The sequence below is a fragment of the Lynx rufus genome, unplaced genomic scaffold (assembly GCF_022079265.1).
Source record: "Lynx rufus isolate CCGP_SWC_20201006 ecotype Redwood Valley unplaced genomic scaffold, mLynRuf1.p SCAF_11, whole genome shotgun sequence".
NCBI classification, from domain to species: domain Eukaryota; kingdom Metazoa; phylum Chordata; class Mammalia; order Carnivora; family Felidae; genus Lynx; species Lynx rufus.
The window spans coordinates 29,287,534-29,307,028 of NW_025814825.1; the positions used below are offsets into that span (position 1 = coordinate 29,287,534).

The following is a 19,495-nucleotide window of genomic DNA, read 5'->3' on the forward strand; positions in this document are numbered from 1 at the left end:
TTCTACAAAATATTTAAAACCCTCTCTCAGATTTGTGTTTATCTGGCATAGTCCTCATCAGTCTTGTCATGGTCATGTACCAATGATGTAATAATGATTATTATACCAGAAGCACCAAAGGAAGCTATTGGCATGATGTATGGTGGGACTCTGGACATGGTTGGTTTGAGTTAGGTATTCCAAGAGACCACATGGAGTTTGTCATCTCTGACAGAGGACTTTGATGTATGAGTGATGAAGTAATGAGAAAACTGCTCACCAGTGACTGTTGTGATCTCCCAGAGGGTATAAGACAACTAAGCTGTAAGTGCCTCTTATCTTGTGTAATATGAACATAAACATTCAGACCATTCGTTGGGCACAGTGCTCCATCTTGTATCAGTTTCATCAAAGGCTTGAGATAGAGTAGATGATATATAACATGTAGACACTGACATTCTAGTAATTGATTAGAGTATCTAGACATTAATATCACCTACTGTATTTTCCTGTTTTATGGGTATCAGTGATCACTCACCTATTATAAAACTAGACTTTTAAAAACAATATTTTTTTAGCTCATTTTCTCATAGTGTTGATCCCTTCCAGCTTCTTATTCCTTCTTGTTGCTTGTTGATCAGAGAATCTTATGAGGGGAATTAATTTTGTGAGTTCTGTTGCTCTTTAATTTGGTTAAGTAACACTATCAGAGATGAAACAAGCCACACAAACACCTACCTTTGGTCCAGAGCAGAGTTTGGGGAGGGAGAGGTGGAATAAATGGCTGCCCTTCCGATGTGACCTTAGGGTTGGGTGGAATAAATGGCTACTCATCAAATATGACCTCAAGGTTGCCAGGCCCTCTTGTTTACACTCCCTGCCTATCGTCCCAACCTCCAATGCATGGTTAATAAGTGAAGACCCCCAAATTAGAGATTCATTGTTTTAGTTTAATGTTTCCATCCTTTGTTAAAATTCAGATAGCGTGAAACATTACTAGATTAAATGTTATGGATAATTTGGATATATAATTGGTTTTGTGTACTGAGTTTGATAGATTTCAGCAGGGGTGGGTGAGGGGATAGAGAACACACAATTCAGTTACCAGGAAATTTGGAGGAATGTAGGAGAAAACCAGAAAAAAGGCAGTGTGCATGGAATCATTGAATCAAGCTTATTTAGAAACTATTATTTTACCTAAGGGCAGCCTTTTTAGGATCCCAGGAATATCCATGATGGCTCTAATCTTCCCTGAAAAATTCTTTAGAAAGGGGTTAGCAAACTACAGGCCATGGGCCAAATCTAGCCTGCCACCTGTTTCTGTAAATAAAGTTTTATTGAAACATAACCATTTTCATTCATTTGCACACTTACTGTGGCTGCTTTCACTCTGCAACAGCAGAATTATTTTTTTAAATGTTCATTTATTTTTTGAGAGAGAGCATGTGCATGTGTGCATGTGAGTGGGGGAGGGGCAGAGAGAGAGAGGGAGGGAGGGAGAGAGAATCCCAAACAGGCTCTGTGCTATTAGTGCAGAGCCCGACGAGGGGCTTGATCTCATGAACAGTGAGATCATGACTTGAGCTGAAATTAAGAGTCAGATACTCAACTGACTGAGCCACCCAGGCACCCCACAGAATTCAGTAGTTTTAAAAAAATATGGCCCAAAGTGCCTAAAATATTTACTTTCTGGCCCTTTATAGGAAAAGTTTGCCCACAACTGGTCTAGAGAGTCTAGACTTTCAGAAGGTTAAGCATAGATCATACGTATCTTAAATTTATTTTAGACTTTTAAGCCTTTAATCTTAACCATTGTGTGGATTCAGGGGCAGTGGTTTTAAGGAAAGATCACTACTTCTATCAGAATGAATGCTTGTTCAAGGAAAAAAATTAACTTTAAAAATATTCTTAAAGGATGACACTGCTGTATTTAAAACCTAATAGCCAATGGAAAATTAATACCTGATTATACATGTACATGCCTCTTTCAGGTGTGCCCATCTTATTACATGAGAAAAATGTTAAAATTTCTCCTATAAACATTCATCTTGTTGTTTATGAAGACCAGGTATTTGTGTCAGATACTGTAACTGGTTCACATATGAACATAAATATAAAATGCTAATCTCACTGTTGGAAATTTGAAGTGTTATGTCTTGTCTTCTCTCTCTCAGCTTGAAGTCCATGGCCCAAAATGACTCTACCACTGGAGACTCTGTTCAGTAGAGAAGACACCCAGACAGGAGGCTGGGATGAGCATGCCACTGCATCAGATCTCTGCCATTCCAACCCAGGATGCCACCTCTGCTAGAGTCTACAGAAGTAAGACCAAAGAAAAGGAGAGGGAAGAGCAGGTATTAGGAGGATGCCTTTTTTAGTTTCATTATTTTTGTTGTTTTCATTAAACACAGCCTAGAATGATAAACTCTGATGATCGAGGTTTTCTCTGCTAACATACTAAAATGCGAAAATGCGTGTGGTGTAAATATTAGTTGGGCTCAGAAGTTCTGTATAGGTTTCTAGGTTTTCAGACTTCGGTATCCCCTTATTCTGCCATGGTTATACATGACTTACTTCTCTTAATTGCCTAAAATTATATAATTTTTTTCTGGTAAATCTCTGAGTAAAAGTTCTTTGAATTCTCAGAACATGATGCAAAAGGATAAATTAATCTGAACCAAGATTTTGCAAATACCTCGTACATACTAGTCTCTGCTTGCTTTAAGGGTATCATAGTTAACATCACAGAGCCTGTCTGTGCCTTCGTATGGCTCTTGATCTGGCCTGACAATTAAAATGAATTAGAGTCTAATGACAAGGTCAGTAATAGAGGAATTCAGGGCCACCAAATTCCAGCCCAAGGGGTCAGGCAGGAATGGCTTCCTGGAAAAGATGACATTTACATAGAGAACCTGAACAGTGACCTGGAGTTAGCTCAAAGAAAGTAGAATGTTCCAGTTAGGAGAAATATTATATGCTGAAAGCCCAAAGGTTTAAAGCAAGATGAGTTTGAAGAGATTAAAATAGAGTAACAGGAACATAAAGGGCAGTGGCAAGATAGGAGGTTGGAAAAGTTACAGGAGGTACCGTAAGGAGTTTGGATTTATTTTTGCAGAATGAATGATCAAATTTGCATTCTTAAAACTTTCACTCAGACTGCAGTTTGGAGAGTGAATTGAATCAGTGGTAAGAGACTAGTTAGAGGATCATTTAATAGCCTACTTAGGCCAAGTTTGGCAAACTTTTTCTGTAAAGGGTCAGATAATAAATGTTTTAGACTTTGTGGGCCAGTCACATCTCCTCAGTTCTGCCACTGCAGTGTGAAAATAGTCAAAGACAATATATAAACGAATGGTCATGACTGTGTTCCAATAAAACTTGACTTGCAAAATCTGGTAACAGGCCAGATTTGGCCTGCAGGCTGTAGTTTGCCAATCCCTGGCCTGAGGAAAAGGTGATGGTGACTTCGTCTGGGATGGGGTAGTGGGGATAGAGAGATATTTAGTTTATTAATCCACTAGGCTTGATAATTGCATGGGGAGTGAAATAGGGGGGAATCATGGATATCTCCTGCTTTCTCCTTGCCTTTACCATGTGCTGCACAAACATGTGCTGATTAGTTCTCACAGCATTCCTATTCTGTAGTAAATCTTTCCTGATGACTCTAAAGAATCCTTGTTAAATCAGAAAGTATTAAGTCTTGTTTGAAGGTGAGTGATTATAGTTGATGGGATACCATTCTTTGCTTTATTTCATAAATAATTAGAAAAAAAACAAATCTGTTGGGGGACCTGGGTGACAGTCTGTTAAGCATCCAACTCTTGATTTTGGTTCAGATCATGATCTTATGGTCCTGAGATCAAGCCCCGTGTTGGGCTCTACGCTGTCAGTGGAGCCTGCTTGGGATTCTTTCTCCCTCTCTCTCTGCATCTCCCTCACTCATGCTCACACTCTCACTCTCAAAATAAATGAACTTATTAGAAAAAAACAAAGAAATCTGTTATATCATAGCTCTTGAAGTACATGGACTATGGAAAATGAAAAGGTACAATATAAATTAAAAGGGGTCTCCAGGGGCGCCTGGGTGGCTCAGTTGGTTAAGCATCCGACTTCGGCTCAGGTCATGATCTGACCTGCGTCGGGCTCTGTGCTGACAGCTTGGAGCCTGGAGCCTGCTTCAGATTCTGTGTCTCCCTCTCTCTCTGCTCCTCTCCAACTTGTGCTCTCTGTGTCTCAAAAATGAATAAATGTAAAAAAAAAAAATTTTAAGGGCTCTCCATATTCTTAGTTTGTGTTTTCCTTTTTTCAGTTGTTTGTATTGTCAGTCTGCACCCTTTCTATTTTGCTGAGCTCCTGGGAGGAGTGTGGTCAGCATTGATTGAAAGGCTGGCCAGGGCGGTAATGGAGTAGATGGGTTTTGGATGTAGTATTTTCAGTATTTCAGTTTTTCCTCAAGTTGCTGGAGATGGGAGAATACCCCCCAAATAATCTTTCCTATATTCTTTCAGTTTTCACTTAAGTTAATAGGCTTCATTTAAGATTCATTTAAATTAATGGTCTTTCTTAGAACCCTTTAGCCCAAATGGATTTTTAATTTTTAAAAAAAATTTTTTAATTAATTAATTATTTATTTATTTATTTACATTCAAGTTAGTTAGCATATAGTGCAATAATGATTTCAGGAGTAGATTGCTTAATGTCCCTTACACATTTAGCCTATCCCCCCTCCCACAACCCCTCCAGCAACCTTCTGTTTGTTCTCTATATTTAAGAGTCTCTTATATTTCGTCCCTCTCCCTGTTATTATATTATTTTTGTTTCCCTTCCCTTATGTTCATCTGTTTTATATCTTAAATTCCTTATATGAGTGAAGCTATAAGATATTTGTCTTTCTCTGACTAATTTCACTTAGCATAATACCCTCTATTTCCATGCACATAGTTGCAAATGGCAGGATTTCATTCTTTTTGACTGCCGGATAATACTCCATTGTACATATGTACCACATCTTCTTTATCCATTCATCACTCGATGGACATTTGGGCTTTTTCCATACTTTGGCTATTGTCATTAGTGCTGCTATAAACATTGGGGTGCATGTGCCCCTTCGAAACAGCATATCCCTTGGTTAAATACCTAGTAGTGCAATTGCTGGGTTGTAGGGTAGTTCTATTTTTAGTTTTTTGAGGAACCTCCATACTGTTTTCCAGGGTGGCTGCAACAGTTTGTATTCCCACCAGCAGGGCAAAAGAGATCCTCTTTCTCCACATCCTCACCAACATCTGCTGTTGCCTGATTTGTTAATGTTGGCCATTCTGACTGGTGTGAGGTGGTATCTCTTTGTGGTATTGATTTGTATTTCCCTGATGATGAGTGATATTGAGCATTTTTTCATGTGTCAGTTGGCCATCTGGATGTCTTCTTTGGAGAAGTGACTATTCATGTCTTTTGCCCATTTCTTCACTGGATTATTTGTCTTTTGGGTGTTATGTTTGATAAGTTCTTTAAAGATTTTGGATACTAACCCTTTATCTGATATATCATTTGCAAATATCTTCTCCCATTCCGTCAATTGCCTTTTAGTTTTGCTGATTGTTCCCTTCACTGTGCAGAAGCTTTTTACCTTGATGAGGTCCCAGTAGTTCGTTTTTGCTTTTTTTCCCCTTACCTCCAGAGACATGTTGAATAAGAAGGTCCTATGGCCGGAGGTCAAAGAGGTTTTTGCCTGCTTTGTCCTCTAGGATTTTGGTAGCTTCCTGTCTTACGTTTAGGTCTTCCATCCATTTTGAATTTTTTGTGTGTGAATGGTGTAAGAAAGTGGTCCAGGTTCATTTTTCTACATCGCTGTCCAGTTTTCCCAGTACCATTTGCTGAAGAGACTGTCTTTATTCCATTGGATATTCTTCCTGCTTTGTAAAAGATTAGTTGGCCATATGTTTCTGGGTCCATTTCTGGGTTCTCTGTTCTGTTCCGTTGATCTGAGTATCTGTTTTGGGGGCTGGTACTATACTATCTTGATAATTACAGCTTTGTAATACAGCTTCAAGTCCGGGATTGTGATGCCTCCAGCTTTGGTTTTCTTTTTCAAGATTGCTTTGGCTATTCAGGGTCTTTTCTGGTTCCGTACAAATTTTAAGATTGTTTGTTCTAGCTCTGTGAAGAATGCTGGTGTTATTTTCATAGGGATTGCATTCAATATGTAGATTGCTTTGGATAGTATTGACATTTAAAAAAATGTTTTTTAAATATTTATTTATTCTTCAGAGAGAGAGAGGGTGTGAGCACAGGAGGAGCATAGAGAGAGGGAGACAGAGAATCTGAAGCAGGCTCCAGGCTCTGAGCTGTCAGCACAGAGCCTGATGCAGGGCTTGAACCCACAAACTGTAAGTTCATGACCTGAGCCGAAGTCAGACGCTTAACCAACTAAGCCACCCAGGTGCCCCCCCTCCAAATGGATTTTTAAATACCACTAAATAGTACATTTTTTTAGTCTAGGATGCTTGCCTGCCTATACCAAGCTGAGGTTGCTTGGTCCCATATTGCAGTATTGAATTTGGACACCAGGTGGCAGGAATTTCTTGGAGTATATATGTGCAAGCTATACTTGTTAGGAGTAAAGGAAGAAGTCCAACATTTTAGCCCAGGAAGAGAGATTCTTTTTGATATAAAACCCTATTACAGATTTGTTATGGTGGATGTTCAGTAAATACTTATTGAATTGATCTATTTAATGGGGGTTTTTAAGGTTTGGATAAGTAGTATTAATGGCTATATTCATGGAATTGGGATTTTTTTAAAAAAATATAACTTATTGTCAAATTGGCTAACATACAGTGTGTAAAGTGTGCTCTTTGCTTTGGGGGTATATTCCTGTGGTTCATCGTATACATATAACACCCAGTGCTCATCCCAGCAAGTTCCCTCCTCAATGCCCATCACCCATTTTCCCCTCTCCCCTCACTCCCCTATCAACCCTCAGTTTGTTTTCTGTATTTAAGAGTCTCTTATGGTTTGCCTTCCTCCCTCTGTGATTTGGGATTTTTTTATAAGTTCATTTGTTTTTGAGAGAGAGAGAGAAAGTGCAGGTGGGGGAGGGGTAGAGAGAGGTAAAGAGAGAATCCCAAGCAGGCTCCACACTGTCAATACGAAGCCTGATGTGGGACTCAAACCCACAAACATTGAGATCATGACCTAAGCTGAAATTGGACACTTAACCAATTGAGCCACCCAAGTGCTCCTGGAATCAGGATTTTAATTGGTATTGGGAAGAGGGACCATTCTGTTTCACTTTAGCATGGGGAATAGTTGGAACACCTGATGGCAGTGTGACAGTTTTGGGAATCAGGGAGCCAAGGCGAGGGGACAGATACTGGAATTGCAGCTGAGACAGGAGCTTTGAAGGGCCCCATGAGTTTTGGCAGCAACTGGCATATTGCTGAAAATGATTTTTGTAGGTGTCAGAGTTCTGAAATGTGGTATCAGGATTGGTTTGGAAGGCACATTTTTGTCCATTAGGGTTTTCCTTTATCCAGTTTCCTTGGTATGGTGAGTTCAAAAAAGAATCCTTTGGTGTGATTTCTGATGGCTTGTGTTTGGGAGAGGAAGAGAGGGGAGGGTAAGAGAAGCTCTGCAGAGAGAGGCATTCCCTCCTTCCCTCCCATCATTTGTTCTTCTTAGAGCCGCAAAGGTGAACTTTATCTCACAATCTCCTGGTAGGATAACATGAGATGGCTCATTACATCAATAAGAATTTTATTCCTTTTGAATCTCGTGAGAAGAGAGGCATTGCAGTTTACAGAATCAAATAATCCAGCTGTTAACATCGACAGTTTGTCATGTTTATAGATGCGTGGTTCTCTAATGCCCATTGCATGAGCCCATATCTATACAGTTCTAAGAAGAGTTCATGACATTTACAGAGTAGTCAATACAGTTGATGAATAAATGAATGAATTTAGTTTTTTTTTTTTTTTATTATTAAAATTTTTTTTTTTTCAACGTTTATTTATTTTTGGGACAGAGAGAGACAGAGCATGAACGGGGGAGGGGCAGAGAGAGAGGGAGACACAGAATCGGAAACAGGCTCCAGGCTCCGAGCCATCAGCCCAGAGCCTGACGCGGGGCTCGAACTCACGGACCGCGAGATCGTGACCTGGCTGAAGTCGGACGCTTAACCGACTGCGCCACCCAGGCGCCCCTGAATGAATTTAGTTTTAATGGTATGGGAACCACTATGGAAACAAGAGGATTGTTTTATAATTAATCAAAGGATTTCTGCTCCTATTGCTTATGAACTGGGTAGCTGTTTCTTGAGTATTTTTTTTCTTAGTGTTTTCTAAGTATTGATCCATTACTTTCCAGACTCTGGTCTGCATTTAGGAACCTGATATGGAGGTGGTTTGCATTCCTTCTAAACAAACATTTCTTTATAGTGTTTTGGGGAGATATTTTCTTTTTCTTTATAGTTTAGAGAGTTATCAGTTAATTTCTTATCTAGACCTAACTGTGTTTTGTGGTTTGATAGGTCCCTCTACATTTTTCTTTCTCTATTTTTTTTAAGGAGACTCCATACCCAGTGTGGGCCTCAAACTCACAACCCTGAGATCAGGAGTCAGATGATCCATCAACTGAGCCACCCGGGTGCCCCCACCTTTACATTTTTCAAGATTATTTTTTATGTTTTATTTCATTAAAAAACATTTTTTTAAAAATATTTATTTTTGGGGGGGGGGAGAGAGAGAGAGAGAGAGAGAGAGAGAGAGAGAGAGAGAGAGACAAGACGTGAGTGGGGGAGGGGCAGAGACAGAGGGAGACACAAACTCTGAAGCAGACTCCAGGCTCTGAGCTGTCAGCACAGAGCCCAATGTGGGGCTTGAACCCATGAACTGTGAGATCCTGACATGAGCCGAAGTAAGACACTTAAGTGAGCCACCCAGGCACCCCTTATTTCATTTTTGACAACTGTATTAAGGTAAAATTGACATACAATAAATAGAACATATGCATTATTATTATTATTATTATTATTATTACTATTATTATTTTTTAAAGCTTATTTATTTTCAGAGAGAGACAGAGTATGAGTGGGGGAGTGGCAGAGAGAGGGAGACACAGAATCCGAAGCAGGCTCCAGGCTCTGAGCTGTCAGCACAGAGCCTGATATGAAGCTCGAACCATGAACCGCAAGATCATGACCTGAGCTGATGTTGGATGCTTAACCAACTGAACCACCCAGGCACCCCTAAACAGTACATATTTAAGGTGTACAGTACCTTCACAGGCAAGATTGTGAACGTATCCATCACTCCCAAAAGTTTCCTCATGCCCTTTGTAATCATTCCCTCCCACCCTCTAACCCCTTCCTCAAGCAGTCACTGATCTGCTTTATTTCACTCTAGATTAGTTTGTGTTTTGTAGAGTTTTATATAGATGGAGTTATATACTTTTTGTACTCTTTTTGTCTCTTTGTACGTATTTTTTGTCTCTTTTTAAAGGCTAATTCTTTCAAGATTCATCCAAGTTGTGTGTATCAGTAGTTATGTCCTTTACTTGCTGAGTAGTATTCATCGTATGGATATACTACAATTTGTTTATTCATTCTCCTGTTGATGGACATTTGGATTGTTAACCAGATTGTGATTGTTATAAATAAGGCTCCTAACATTCGTACAAGCCCTCGTATGGACATATATTTCCTTTCCCTTGGGTAAATACCTAGGGTGGAATCATATGGTAGATGTATGTTTAACTTTTTGAGATACTGCCATACTGTTTTCCAAAAGCGATTGCACCACTTTACATTCCTACTAGACGTGGAGAGTTCCAGTTCTTCTGTATCTCTGCTAACATTTGCTATGGCTGTCTTTCATTTTAGTATCTAACAGGTGTATACTGGCATCTCATTGTGGTTTTAATTTGCATTTCCCTCATGAGTAATGATGTTGAGCATCTTTTCATGTACTTATTTACCATCCTTACGTTTTTTTTTTTGTTGAAGAGCCTTTTTAAATCTTTTGTCCATTTAAAAAAATGTTTTTTTTTTCTTATTTTTGCATTTTGTATTCTAGATATAAGTCCTTTATCAGATACGTGCTTTACAAATGTTTTCTCCCAATGTCTGAATTGTCTTTTTATGCTCCCGCCTATGTCTTTTGAAGACTAAAGTTTGGTTTTAAATTTTTTAATTTTGATGAAGTCAAATTTATCCTTTTTTTCCCTTGTACATATTGTACTTTTGGTATTCTATTAAGAAAGCTTTACCTAACCCAAAGTTGCAAATAGCATCTTAGAACTTTTATACTTTTGGTTTTACACATATGTCTAAGATCTGTTTTGAATTAATTTTTGTATATTGTATGAGGTATATATCTAGTATCATTTTCTGTATATATGAATGCCCAATTGTTCCAGTACCACTTGTTGAACAGACTGGACTGTCTTTTCTCCATTGCATTATCTTAAATCAGTTGCCCATTATGTGTGTGCATATTTCTTGACTCTCTTCTGTTTCAGTGATGTATTGACTATCTTTATACCAATACCACATTGTCATAAACACTACAGTTTAATAACTTTTGAAAATCAGATAGTGTTCTTTTTCAAACTTGTTTTGCCTATTTTAGTTTTTTTGTACTTCCATATGAATTTAAGAATCAGATTGTCAGTTTCTACACACACACACACACACACACACACACACACAAGTCTTCTGAGATTTTTATTGGGATTATTGAATCTGTAGTTCACTTTGAGGGAAAACCGACACTTAAGAAGATTGAGTCTTGGGGCGCCTGGGTGGCTCAGTCAGTTAAGCGTCTGACTTTGGTTAAGGCTGTGATCTCATGGTTCATGAGTTTGAGCCCTGCATCGGGCTCTGTACTGACATCTCAGAGCCTGGAGCCTGCTTAAGATTCTGTGTCTCCCTCTCTCTCTGCCCCTCCCCCACTCACACTCTGTCTCTCTCTTTCAAAAAATAAACAAACATTAAAAAAAATTTAAAAAAAATATTGAGTCTTGACCCATGAACAAGGTATGCCTTCTCTTTAAGTCTTATCTAATTTCTCTCAGCAATGTTTTCTAGATTTCAGTGTGTAGATAGGTCTTACATACCTTTTGTCAGATTTATCCCTGTTTAGTTGGTATTTTTGATGCTGTTGTAAATGGTGCTGTTTTTTAGAATTTTAATTTCTTATTGCTTGTTGCTAGTACATAAAAATAAAATTGATTTTTGTGTATTGATATTTGTATCTTGTGTCTTGTTTGCAATTTTGGCAAACTCACTTATTAGGTTCCAGTAGCTTTGATTCCGTTAAATTTTCTACATAGGCAATTGTATCATTTGTGAATAAAGTTTTACCCTGCCCTTTTCTACCTGGATGCCTCCCTGCTTTTTGGTCCTAGTGAAAACCTCCAATCCTTGTGTTGTTCTTGATCTTAGGAGAAAGGCATTTATTCTTTCAGCATTAAGTATGATGTTAGCTGTATGTTTTTAGTAGATACCCTGTGTTGGGTTGAAGAAGTTCCCTTCTATTTCTGGTTTGCTGAGAGTTTGATTAGGAATGGATCATGGGTTTTGTCAAATGTTTTTTTGTGTCTTATCAAAGATAAAGCTGTATTCTTCATTTTTTTTAATGTTTATTTTTAGAGAGCAAGCATACAAGTGGGGGAGGGCAGAGAGAGATGGGGACAGAGAATCTGAAGTGGGCTCTGTCTCGATGTGGGGCTCAAACTCAGGAACTGCAAGGTCATGACCTGGGCTGAAGTCAGACGCTTAACTGACTGAGCCATCCAGGTACCCCTCTTTTTTTAAATTTATTTATTTTGAGAGAGACAGTACAAGTTGGGGAGTGGCAGAGAGAGCTAGAATCTCAAGCAGGCTCTGCACTGTCAGCACAGAGCCTGATACAGGGCTCAAACCCATGAATCAAAAGATCATGACCCGAGCCAAAATCAAGAGTTGGGTGCTTAACTGACTGAGCCACTCAGGTGCCCCATAGGTAAATCTGTATTCTAGTTAAAGCAGCAAGGGCAGATTTTATTCAGTAATAACTATTGTGATAGGGAGGAAAGTCCAGTGTGAACTGAACTCCACTTCTTTTTGTGTGGAGGTGACTAGGATGTTTTAAAAGGATAATGAGGGAGTAGAAAGGAGGAACAAATGGGAAATGAGTAGGGGCTTGAGTAGAGTCAGGGATGTAGAAATTTACAAAAAGCTGGAAGAAAATTTGGTCATTGTGATTAAGCCAGCTGGGTTTGCTACCTCATGCCTATTCAAGTTAGGCTTGTACTCGCCCATAAAGATTGGGAGATAGGGGCTCTGTCTTCAGGGATTGGCTGGAACAAACAGTAAATACTTTTGGCAATCTTGAGTTTTCCCAGGCAGGAACTTAAGAGGGTTGGAATCATCATCCTAGGAATACAGCCATGAGAAGTTAGAAACTACACTAGTGTTTGTTCAAGTCTTTTAATGCAGAGGTTTGGATGGAGTCATATGTACCAAAGAGTTCCTACAGTTTAGTCTACTGAGGTGATCATAATGGTTTTTATTATTTTGTGTATTTGTCAATGATCTCCAGAGAGAACCAATAGGATATCTTTATCTATAGATACAGGTATGAGATTTATTATGGGAATTGGCTCACATGATTATGGAGGCTGAGAAATCCGACCAGGCTGCTGTTATTTGCAGCTTGGAGAATCAGGAAGTTTGGTGGTATAATTTAGTATACATCCAAAGGCCCAAGAATCAGGGAAGTAGATGATATAAGTCTCAGTTTGATTCCAAAGGCTGGAGTCTGAAGGCCTGAGAACCAGGAGTACTGATATCCAAGGGCAGTATAAGATGGATGTTCTAGCACAAGCAGAGAAAATCCACTCTTCCTCTATCTTTCTGTTTTATTCAGGCCCTCATTGGATTGGATGATGCATTGGGGGCATTGAAATATGAACAACTTCTGGAAATGCCTTCATAGAAGCACCCAGAAATAATGTTTTATCAGCTATCTGGGAATCCATTAGCTCAGCCAAGTTGACACATAAAAGTAACCATCACAGTTTGTTAATATGGCAAAGTACCCTGGTTGGTGTTTTTTTGTTTTTGTTTTTGTTTTTGTTTTTTTTTAATGTTAAACCAACCCTACATTTCTGGAATAAAGCATACTTGGTTATAATGTATTAATATATTTATAAATTATTGTATTTGAATTGCTAAAATTCTTGTCTAGAATTTTTGCATCTGTGTTCAAAAGGAATATTGATCCATAGTTTTCTTTGATTGTAATGTTTTTGTCTGATTTTGTCATAGCAACAGTACCGGCCTCATTCAATTATTAGGGAATTATTTCCTCCTCTTCAGTATTTTAGAAGAGTTTAGAGTTGGCATTACTATTTCTTCCTTAAGGTTGGTAGAATTAACCAGTGAAGCCATCTGGGTCTGGAAATTTTTTGTGAAAAAGTTTTAAACTACAGTCTCAATGTCTTTAATATAAGGCTATTTAAGTTAGCTGTTTTTTCTTGAATGCACCTTGATAGTTTGTGTCTTTCATGGAATTGGTCAGTTTCATTGTTTATTGGTATAGAATTGTTTATAATGTTTATTATTGTCTTAGTCCATTCTGGTTTGTTATAACAAAATACCTCAGACTTGGTGGCTTATAAACAATAGAAAATTATTTCCCATAGTTCTGTAGTCCCAGATCAAGGTGCCCGCATGATCCAGGGTGAGGGCTTTCTTCTGGGTTGCAGACATCTCATTATATCCTCACATGGCAGAAGTGGTGAGGGATATCTCTAAGACTTCTATAAGGACATTAATCCAAGCGTGAGAGCTCTGCCATCTTGACCTAATCGCATGCAAAGCCCCCACTTCTAATACAACCACATTGGGCCTTAGGATTTCAACATATGAATATGAATTTTGGGGAGACACAGACATTCAGCCTGTAGCACCGATTATCCTTTTTTCTTGATCATCTGGTCATAGGTTTATCAATTTAAGTGAACTCAAAGAATTCTTTCATAGATTTTCTCTGTCATTTTTTTCTTTTTTTCTTTATTTTTTGGCTTTTGCTTTGATATTCATCCTTTTGTTTTCTTTGTTTCCTTTGAGTTTAATTTGCTCTTCTTTTCCTAGCTTCTTAAGGTAGAAGCCAAAGTTATTTATTTGAGATCTTTCTTATTTTCTGATGTAGGTATTTAGCAATTAGAAATTTCCTAATTTCTGCTTTTGTGGCATCCAGCAAATTTTGCTTTGAGTTTCATTTTTATTCAGTTCAAAATACTTTCTAACTTCCTTTTGATTTCTTCTTTGATCCATGGTATTTTTAAGTATGTTATATAATTTTCAAAATTTCTGGACTTTCCGAGATCTTGCTCTTATTTATTTTTAATTTAATTACATTTTGTCTGTGGACATATTTTAAATAAGTTAAATCCTTTAAAATTTATCAAGGCTTGTTTTATGGCACAGAACATGGTCTCTTCTGGTAAATGTGCTATGTACACTTTAGAAGAATGTGTATTCCTCTGTTGTTGGATGCTGTGTCCTATAAATGTCAGGTCAAATTGATAGTGTTTTCCAAGTTTACTCTATCCTTGAGTCTAGTTGTTCTATTAGTTGAAAGAGTGATGAAATTGCTGATGGTAATTATGGACTTGTCTTATTTTTCCCAGTTTTGCTACATGTATTTGATGTTCTGTTATTAGATGCATAAACACTTAAGATTGTTTGAGCTTCTTGATAAATTAACCCCTTATTATTATGAAACGATTATTTTTATTGTGGTGATAATATTTTTTGCTCTCAAATCTACTTTGATAATAATACAGGCATTGCAACTTTCTTTTGATAAGTGTTAGTATGGTATCATCTTTTCTGTCTTTCTACTTTTAATCTATTTGTGCCTTTATATTTAAAGTGCTCTTGTATAAGCAGCATGTGGTTGGGTCTTTTTATCCAGTGTGGTAGTCTCTGCTCTTTATTTAGATGTTTGAGCCATTTATATCTAATGCCATTATTGATACATTATTGATAGGTTAAATCTTCCTATTCATTTTCTATTTGTCTCATCTGCCTTTGTTTCTCCTTTTCATCTCTTTCAGGCTTTGTTAATTATTTTTTAAGATTTAATTTTTTCTTTTTTTTTAAGTTTATCTATTTTTGAGAGAGAGCGCATGCACGCATGTGCAAGCGGGGTAGGGGTGGAGAGAGAGGGGGAGAAAGAGAGAATCCCAAGAGTCTCCGTGCCTCTGTCAGTGCAGAGCCAGATGTGGGGCTTGATCTCACAAACTATGAGATCATGACCTGAGCTGAAATCAAGACTCAGTCACTCAACTGACTGAGCCACCAGGTGCCCCAGATTTTTATTCTTTGTTGGTTTGTAAGCTATAACTTTGTTTTAGTCGTTTTTAATTTAATTTATTTTTTATTTCTTATCAGGGTTTATAATAGTATACATTTTTAACTTATCACAGTCTACCTTCAAGTGATAATACTTACGTATACTATAAAAACCTTACAATAGTATACTTTCATTTCTCTCCTCCTGGCTTTCATGGTATTGTTGTCATACATTTTTCATATATATATGTTATGAACCCCAGAATTACAGTATCAGCATTTTAAGACATTTTTAAAGAGATTAAAATATTAAAAAATATCTATTTACCCTTATAAATAACATTTCTGGTGTTCATTGTCTCTTTGTGAAGGACTTTAACATTTCTTGTAGTGTGAGTTGGCTGGTAATGAATTTTTCAGTTTCCTTTTTTTTCCTTTCTTTCTTTTTCTTTTTTTTCATGTATCTGGGGTTTGTTGAGCTTTGTGGATCTGTGAGTTTACAGTTACCTTTGAATTTGAAATATATTTTTCTGTTCCCTCCCTTCTTTGGGGACTTCATTTCACACATTAACTCTTATAGTTATCCATTGTTATGTTTGTAATTTTTTAAAATTTTATATTTTCTTTCTGTGTTTATTTTGCTAATTCTCATTGCTATGTTTGTAAGTTAATAATCTTTTCTTTTTTGTTCTGTAACCTGTTAATCTTTCTGGTGTATTTTTCATCTCAGTTCGGTTTGGATCCTTTATGTCTTTCATGTCTCTGTTCAGCTTTTTGATCATAAGATCCATATTGAACTTTAAAAAATTTATTTAAAACTAAAACTCAGGGATGCTTGGTTGGCTCAGTTGGTTAAGCATCTGACTTCAGCCTCAGTCATGATTTGGCGGTTTGTGAGTTCAAGCTCTGCCTCGGGCTTTGTGCTGACAGCTCAGATCCTGGAGCCTGCTTTGGATTCTGTTTCCCGCTCTCTCTGCCCCTCCTCTGCTCATGCTCTGTCTCTCTCAAAAATAAATAAACATTAAAAAATTAAAAAAAAACTCAGTTAAGATATCAGGTAGTAGATATTTTTGTAGACTTTTTTTCTTCTCTGATTTCAGCATAATTGTATATCTTGCATACGTTTCCATTTGATTAATCTGAGGTTTTTCTGTATTTCTTCACCAGTTCTCTATTTATTCACCAGTTCTCTTTTCTTTTTCACGCAAATAATTTCACCATTTAAAAAAAAAATCCATGTTTTTCTCATTCCTCTGTTGCATTTTCCCATTATATGATGTTTTTCCTGTGTTCAGGCCTGTTTTAAAATATCCTTCTGGGGGCACCTGTGTGGCTCAGTCGGTTGAGCAGCCGAGTTCAGCTCAGGTCATGTTCTCACGGTTCGTGAGTTCAAGCCCCACATTGGGCTCTGTGCTGACAGCTTGGAACCTGGAGCCTGCTTCAGATTCTGTGTCTCCCTCTCTCTCTGTTCCTCCCCGCTCACACTCTGTCTCTCTCAAAAATAAATAAAGATTAAAATATCCTTCTGTGTACATAAGTAGGATTATTAATATGTATTTTTAAAAGTCTAAAAGACAGTTTTGTATTTGGCCAACAAATCAATGTTTAGAAATACACATTTCATTTGACAGTATTTGTAAATTATTTTCAAGAATAATGTCCATTTTAGCCTGTTACTAACAGGGTCCACTGTAAGCAACAGCATTATTTCCAATTAGTGTGAGGAAAGGGATTTCATACAGGGAAGTAGTAGACGCTTACAGGGTAATTCAAGGGCTGGAGGAGCAAGCTGGGTTTCCAGGAACAGTTAATCCCAGCACCCTTGGACTGCTCTGCTGAGATCAGCTGACAAATCAGAAAGTTGCTATTGCCACTTCTTGTGGAAAAAATCACTATCTTTACATAGTTGAAAAAGCTGCCACATTGCTGCAGACTTTGCTGAGATAGTAAGAAGCGCTTGGCAATGGAATCACTCACTTTTGCCATGATCTAGATGAGCAAAGTGGATGCTCTGCCCTCTTCTTTCCTGCCCGCTGCCCCCCCGCCCCCCTCCCCCGCCATGTGTCATCTTCAAACCAGAGCTTTGAGCACTAGTGCATTGAGTAAGCACACCCTAATTATTCCTAGAACACATATTACAAGGTTGTTCAGAAAATACATTTTTGGGGGTGCCTGGGTGGCTCAGACGGTTGAGCATCTGACTATTAATTTTGGCTCAAGTCATGATCCCAGGGTCATGGGATCAAGCCCTGCATTGGGGTCTGCACTGAGCACGGAGCCTGCTTGGGATATGCTCTCTCTGTCTCTCTTTCTCTTTCTCTCTCTACAAGAAAAAAAAAGGAAATACATTTTTAACTTTCTTTTTCATACCCCTTTAACATGAAATTGATCTGGATGGAATGAACAGGCCCACATCAAGGTAATTCAGCAATTAGCTTACATTGAAATAGTAAGCTCCATGGAAAAAGAAAGGTGGTATTTTCTTTTATATATTTATAAACAATTTGTTACTATCCCCATTGGCCTCAACATCTTGCTTCTAATTTTACTATGAAGCATCAGGATGATGCTCATCTTTTTTTTCTTTTTTTTTTTTTAATGCTTCTACACATCTATTGATAAACACTTGTATCTTAATAAGATGTTACTGGAAAGGTGGTTTATATATACTTTAGTTTCAGTAAATTAAGCACACAGCTATTCCATTTGCTTTTACACATAAGTTTACATGCACTTACAGAATGATGATCGTCTAACCACATTTATATTTGCTATGAAAACATATGAATGTTGGCAGCTAATACTGTGCTCATCTTTACCTGACATATTCTGAAAAGATGACCTCTCAGTTGGTAACAAGTATTTTGAGGCATAATCACTACACTTTTACCTCTTAATTATTCTCTTTTTTCTATTTGATAAATCATTCCCTTTTAAATAATAAAAGCTTAATATAGGGAACCTGGAGAAAACAGTCTGTGTTTTAACATCCCAGAATCTTCAGATTCTAGCCTAACTCCCAGTTTAATGCTCCCAGGATCCCTCTAAACCAACTCCCAGTCTAATGCTTGAACCTGCTCTGTATCATTGTGGTTTGCTTGTTCTTGGGGCACCATTAGGGCATCTCCCATGGCACTGACCTTGTACGTCCAAAAGCAGTTCCCTTCTTTTTTGGGTGACCAGTGATTTGAGATCCAATGTTAAGAACAAGCTCTCTATAGCTTTCTTTTATTGGTGGTCTTACTTTTTTCTTCAGGAACCATCAGTCTTACTCTGCAACATAAAAATCATTGTTTAATTTATTACGAAGTTAAGTCTCTCAACATTCTAATTGTTCTCTTCTGGACCATTCCTAGTTTCTTTATATAAGTGTGTTTAAATGAAGAGATAAATATACATCTTTAAAATATAGTGTCCCAAATTACTGTCTCTGGTTCGGTATCACTTTCTGTGAGATCATTTGTGTGACTTCTTGAATAATCTGTCTGCATTATCTGCAAGAGCCCAGAGATTAATATTCTCTTACCTAGAAACAAAGATTTCTTTTGTCATCTGTTTGCCTTTCCTTGATCCCTGGAGTGTTTTTTAAAAATCTCCTTCCTAGCATGTTTTTCCTGTCTGGTAATCAAATCTATCACTGTAACTCCTAGTTTGGTCAAGCACTCGCAGAAAGTTGTAGCACACTCACTAAGAAACAAATTCTGACTAACTCTTTTCTAAATGATTGTTTTCTACCTTATAAGGCTTGTCTTCTTTAAGAATGAAGAAATAAGCTTACGTGTGTTTTTCTAGAGATAAAAAAGCATACCGTTATCAAATATTGAATACAAGTTGATCAGTTTGAACTATTACATTTTCTTTTGCATACATTAATTTTGAAGCTTGAATGCAGGATAAAATTACAATTTTGAGATCCTGCCATTTTAAATATTCTTAGTCAAAAGCCAACAGTATTGGTTCTAGCTATTTCTTGTATTAAAGGCTTACTTTTTCCAGCCAATTCTCACACAAGTTTTGGACTGGTAATGGTTTGCTGTTTACTTATTTAGGTCTGGAGATAGAAGAATGCACAGAATGGCTGTAGCAGACCTCTGTGATGTTGACCTATGACCTGTGAGAGTTTGTTAGGTGAGAGTCCATGTTATATAGGTAAAAGCAAGAGTCTAGTTTGGTTATGAA

The 19,495-nt window shown here is 37.6% G+C and overlaps 1 protein-coding gene across 2 annotated transcripts in view; it reads left to right on the forward strand.

The window, feature by feature from the left end:
• MARCHF8 (membrane associated ring-CH-type finger 8) overlaps positions 1–19,495 on the forward strand; it is a 126,184-nt gene that overhangs the window by 47,769 nt on the left and 58,920 nt on the right. For both annotated transcript variants that reach the window (XM_047073116.1, XM_047073115.1), the window contains exon 2: positions 2,154–2,333. In XM_047073116.1, coding sequence (XP_046929072.1) covers positions 2,232–2,333 — 102 coding nt within the window. In that variant the 5' untranslated portion in view covers positions 2,154–2,231. The remainder of the gene's footprint in view (positions 1–2,153; positions 2,334–19,495) is intronic.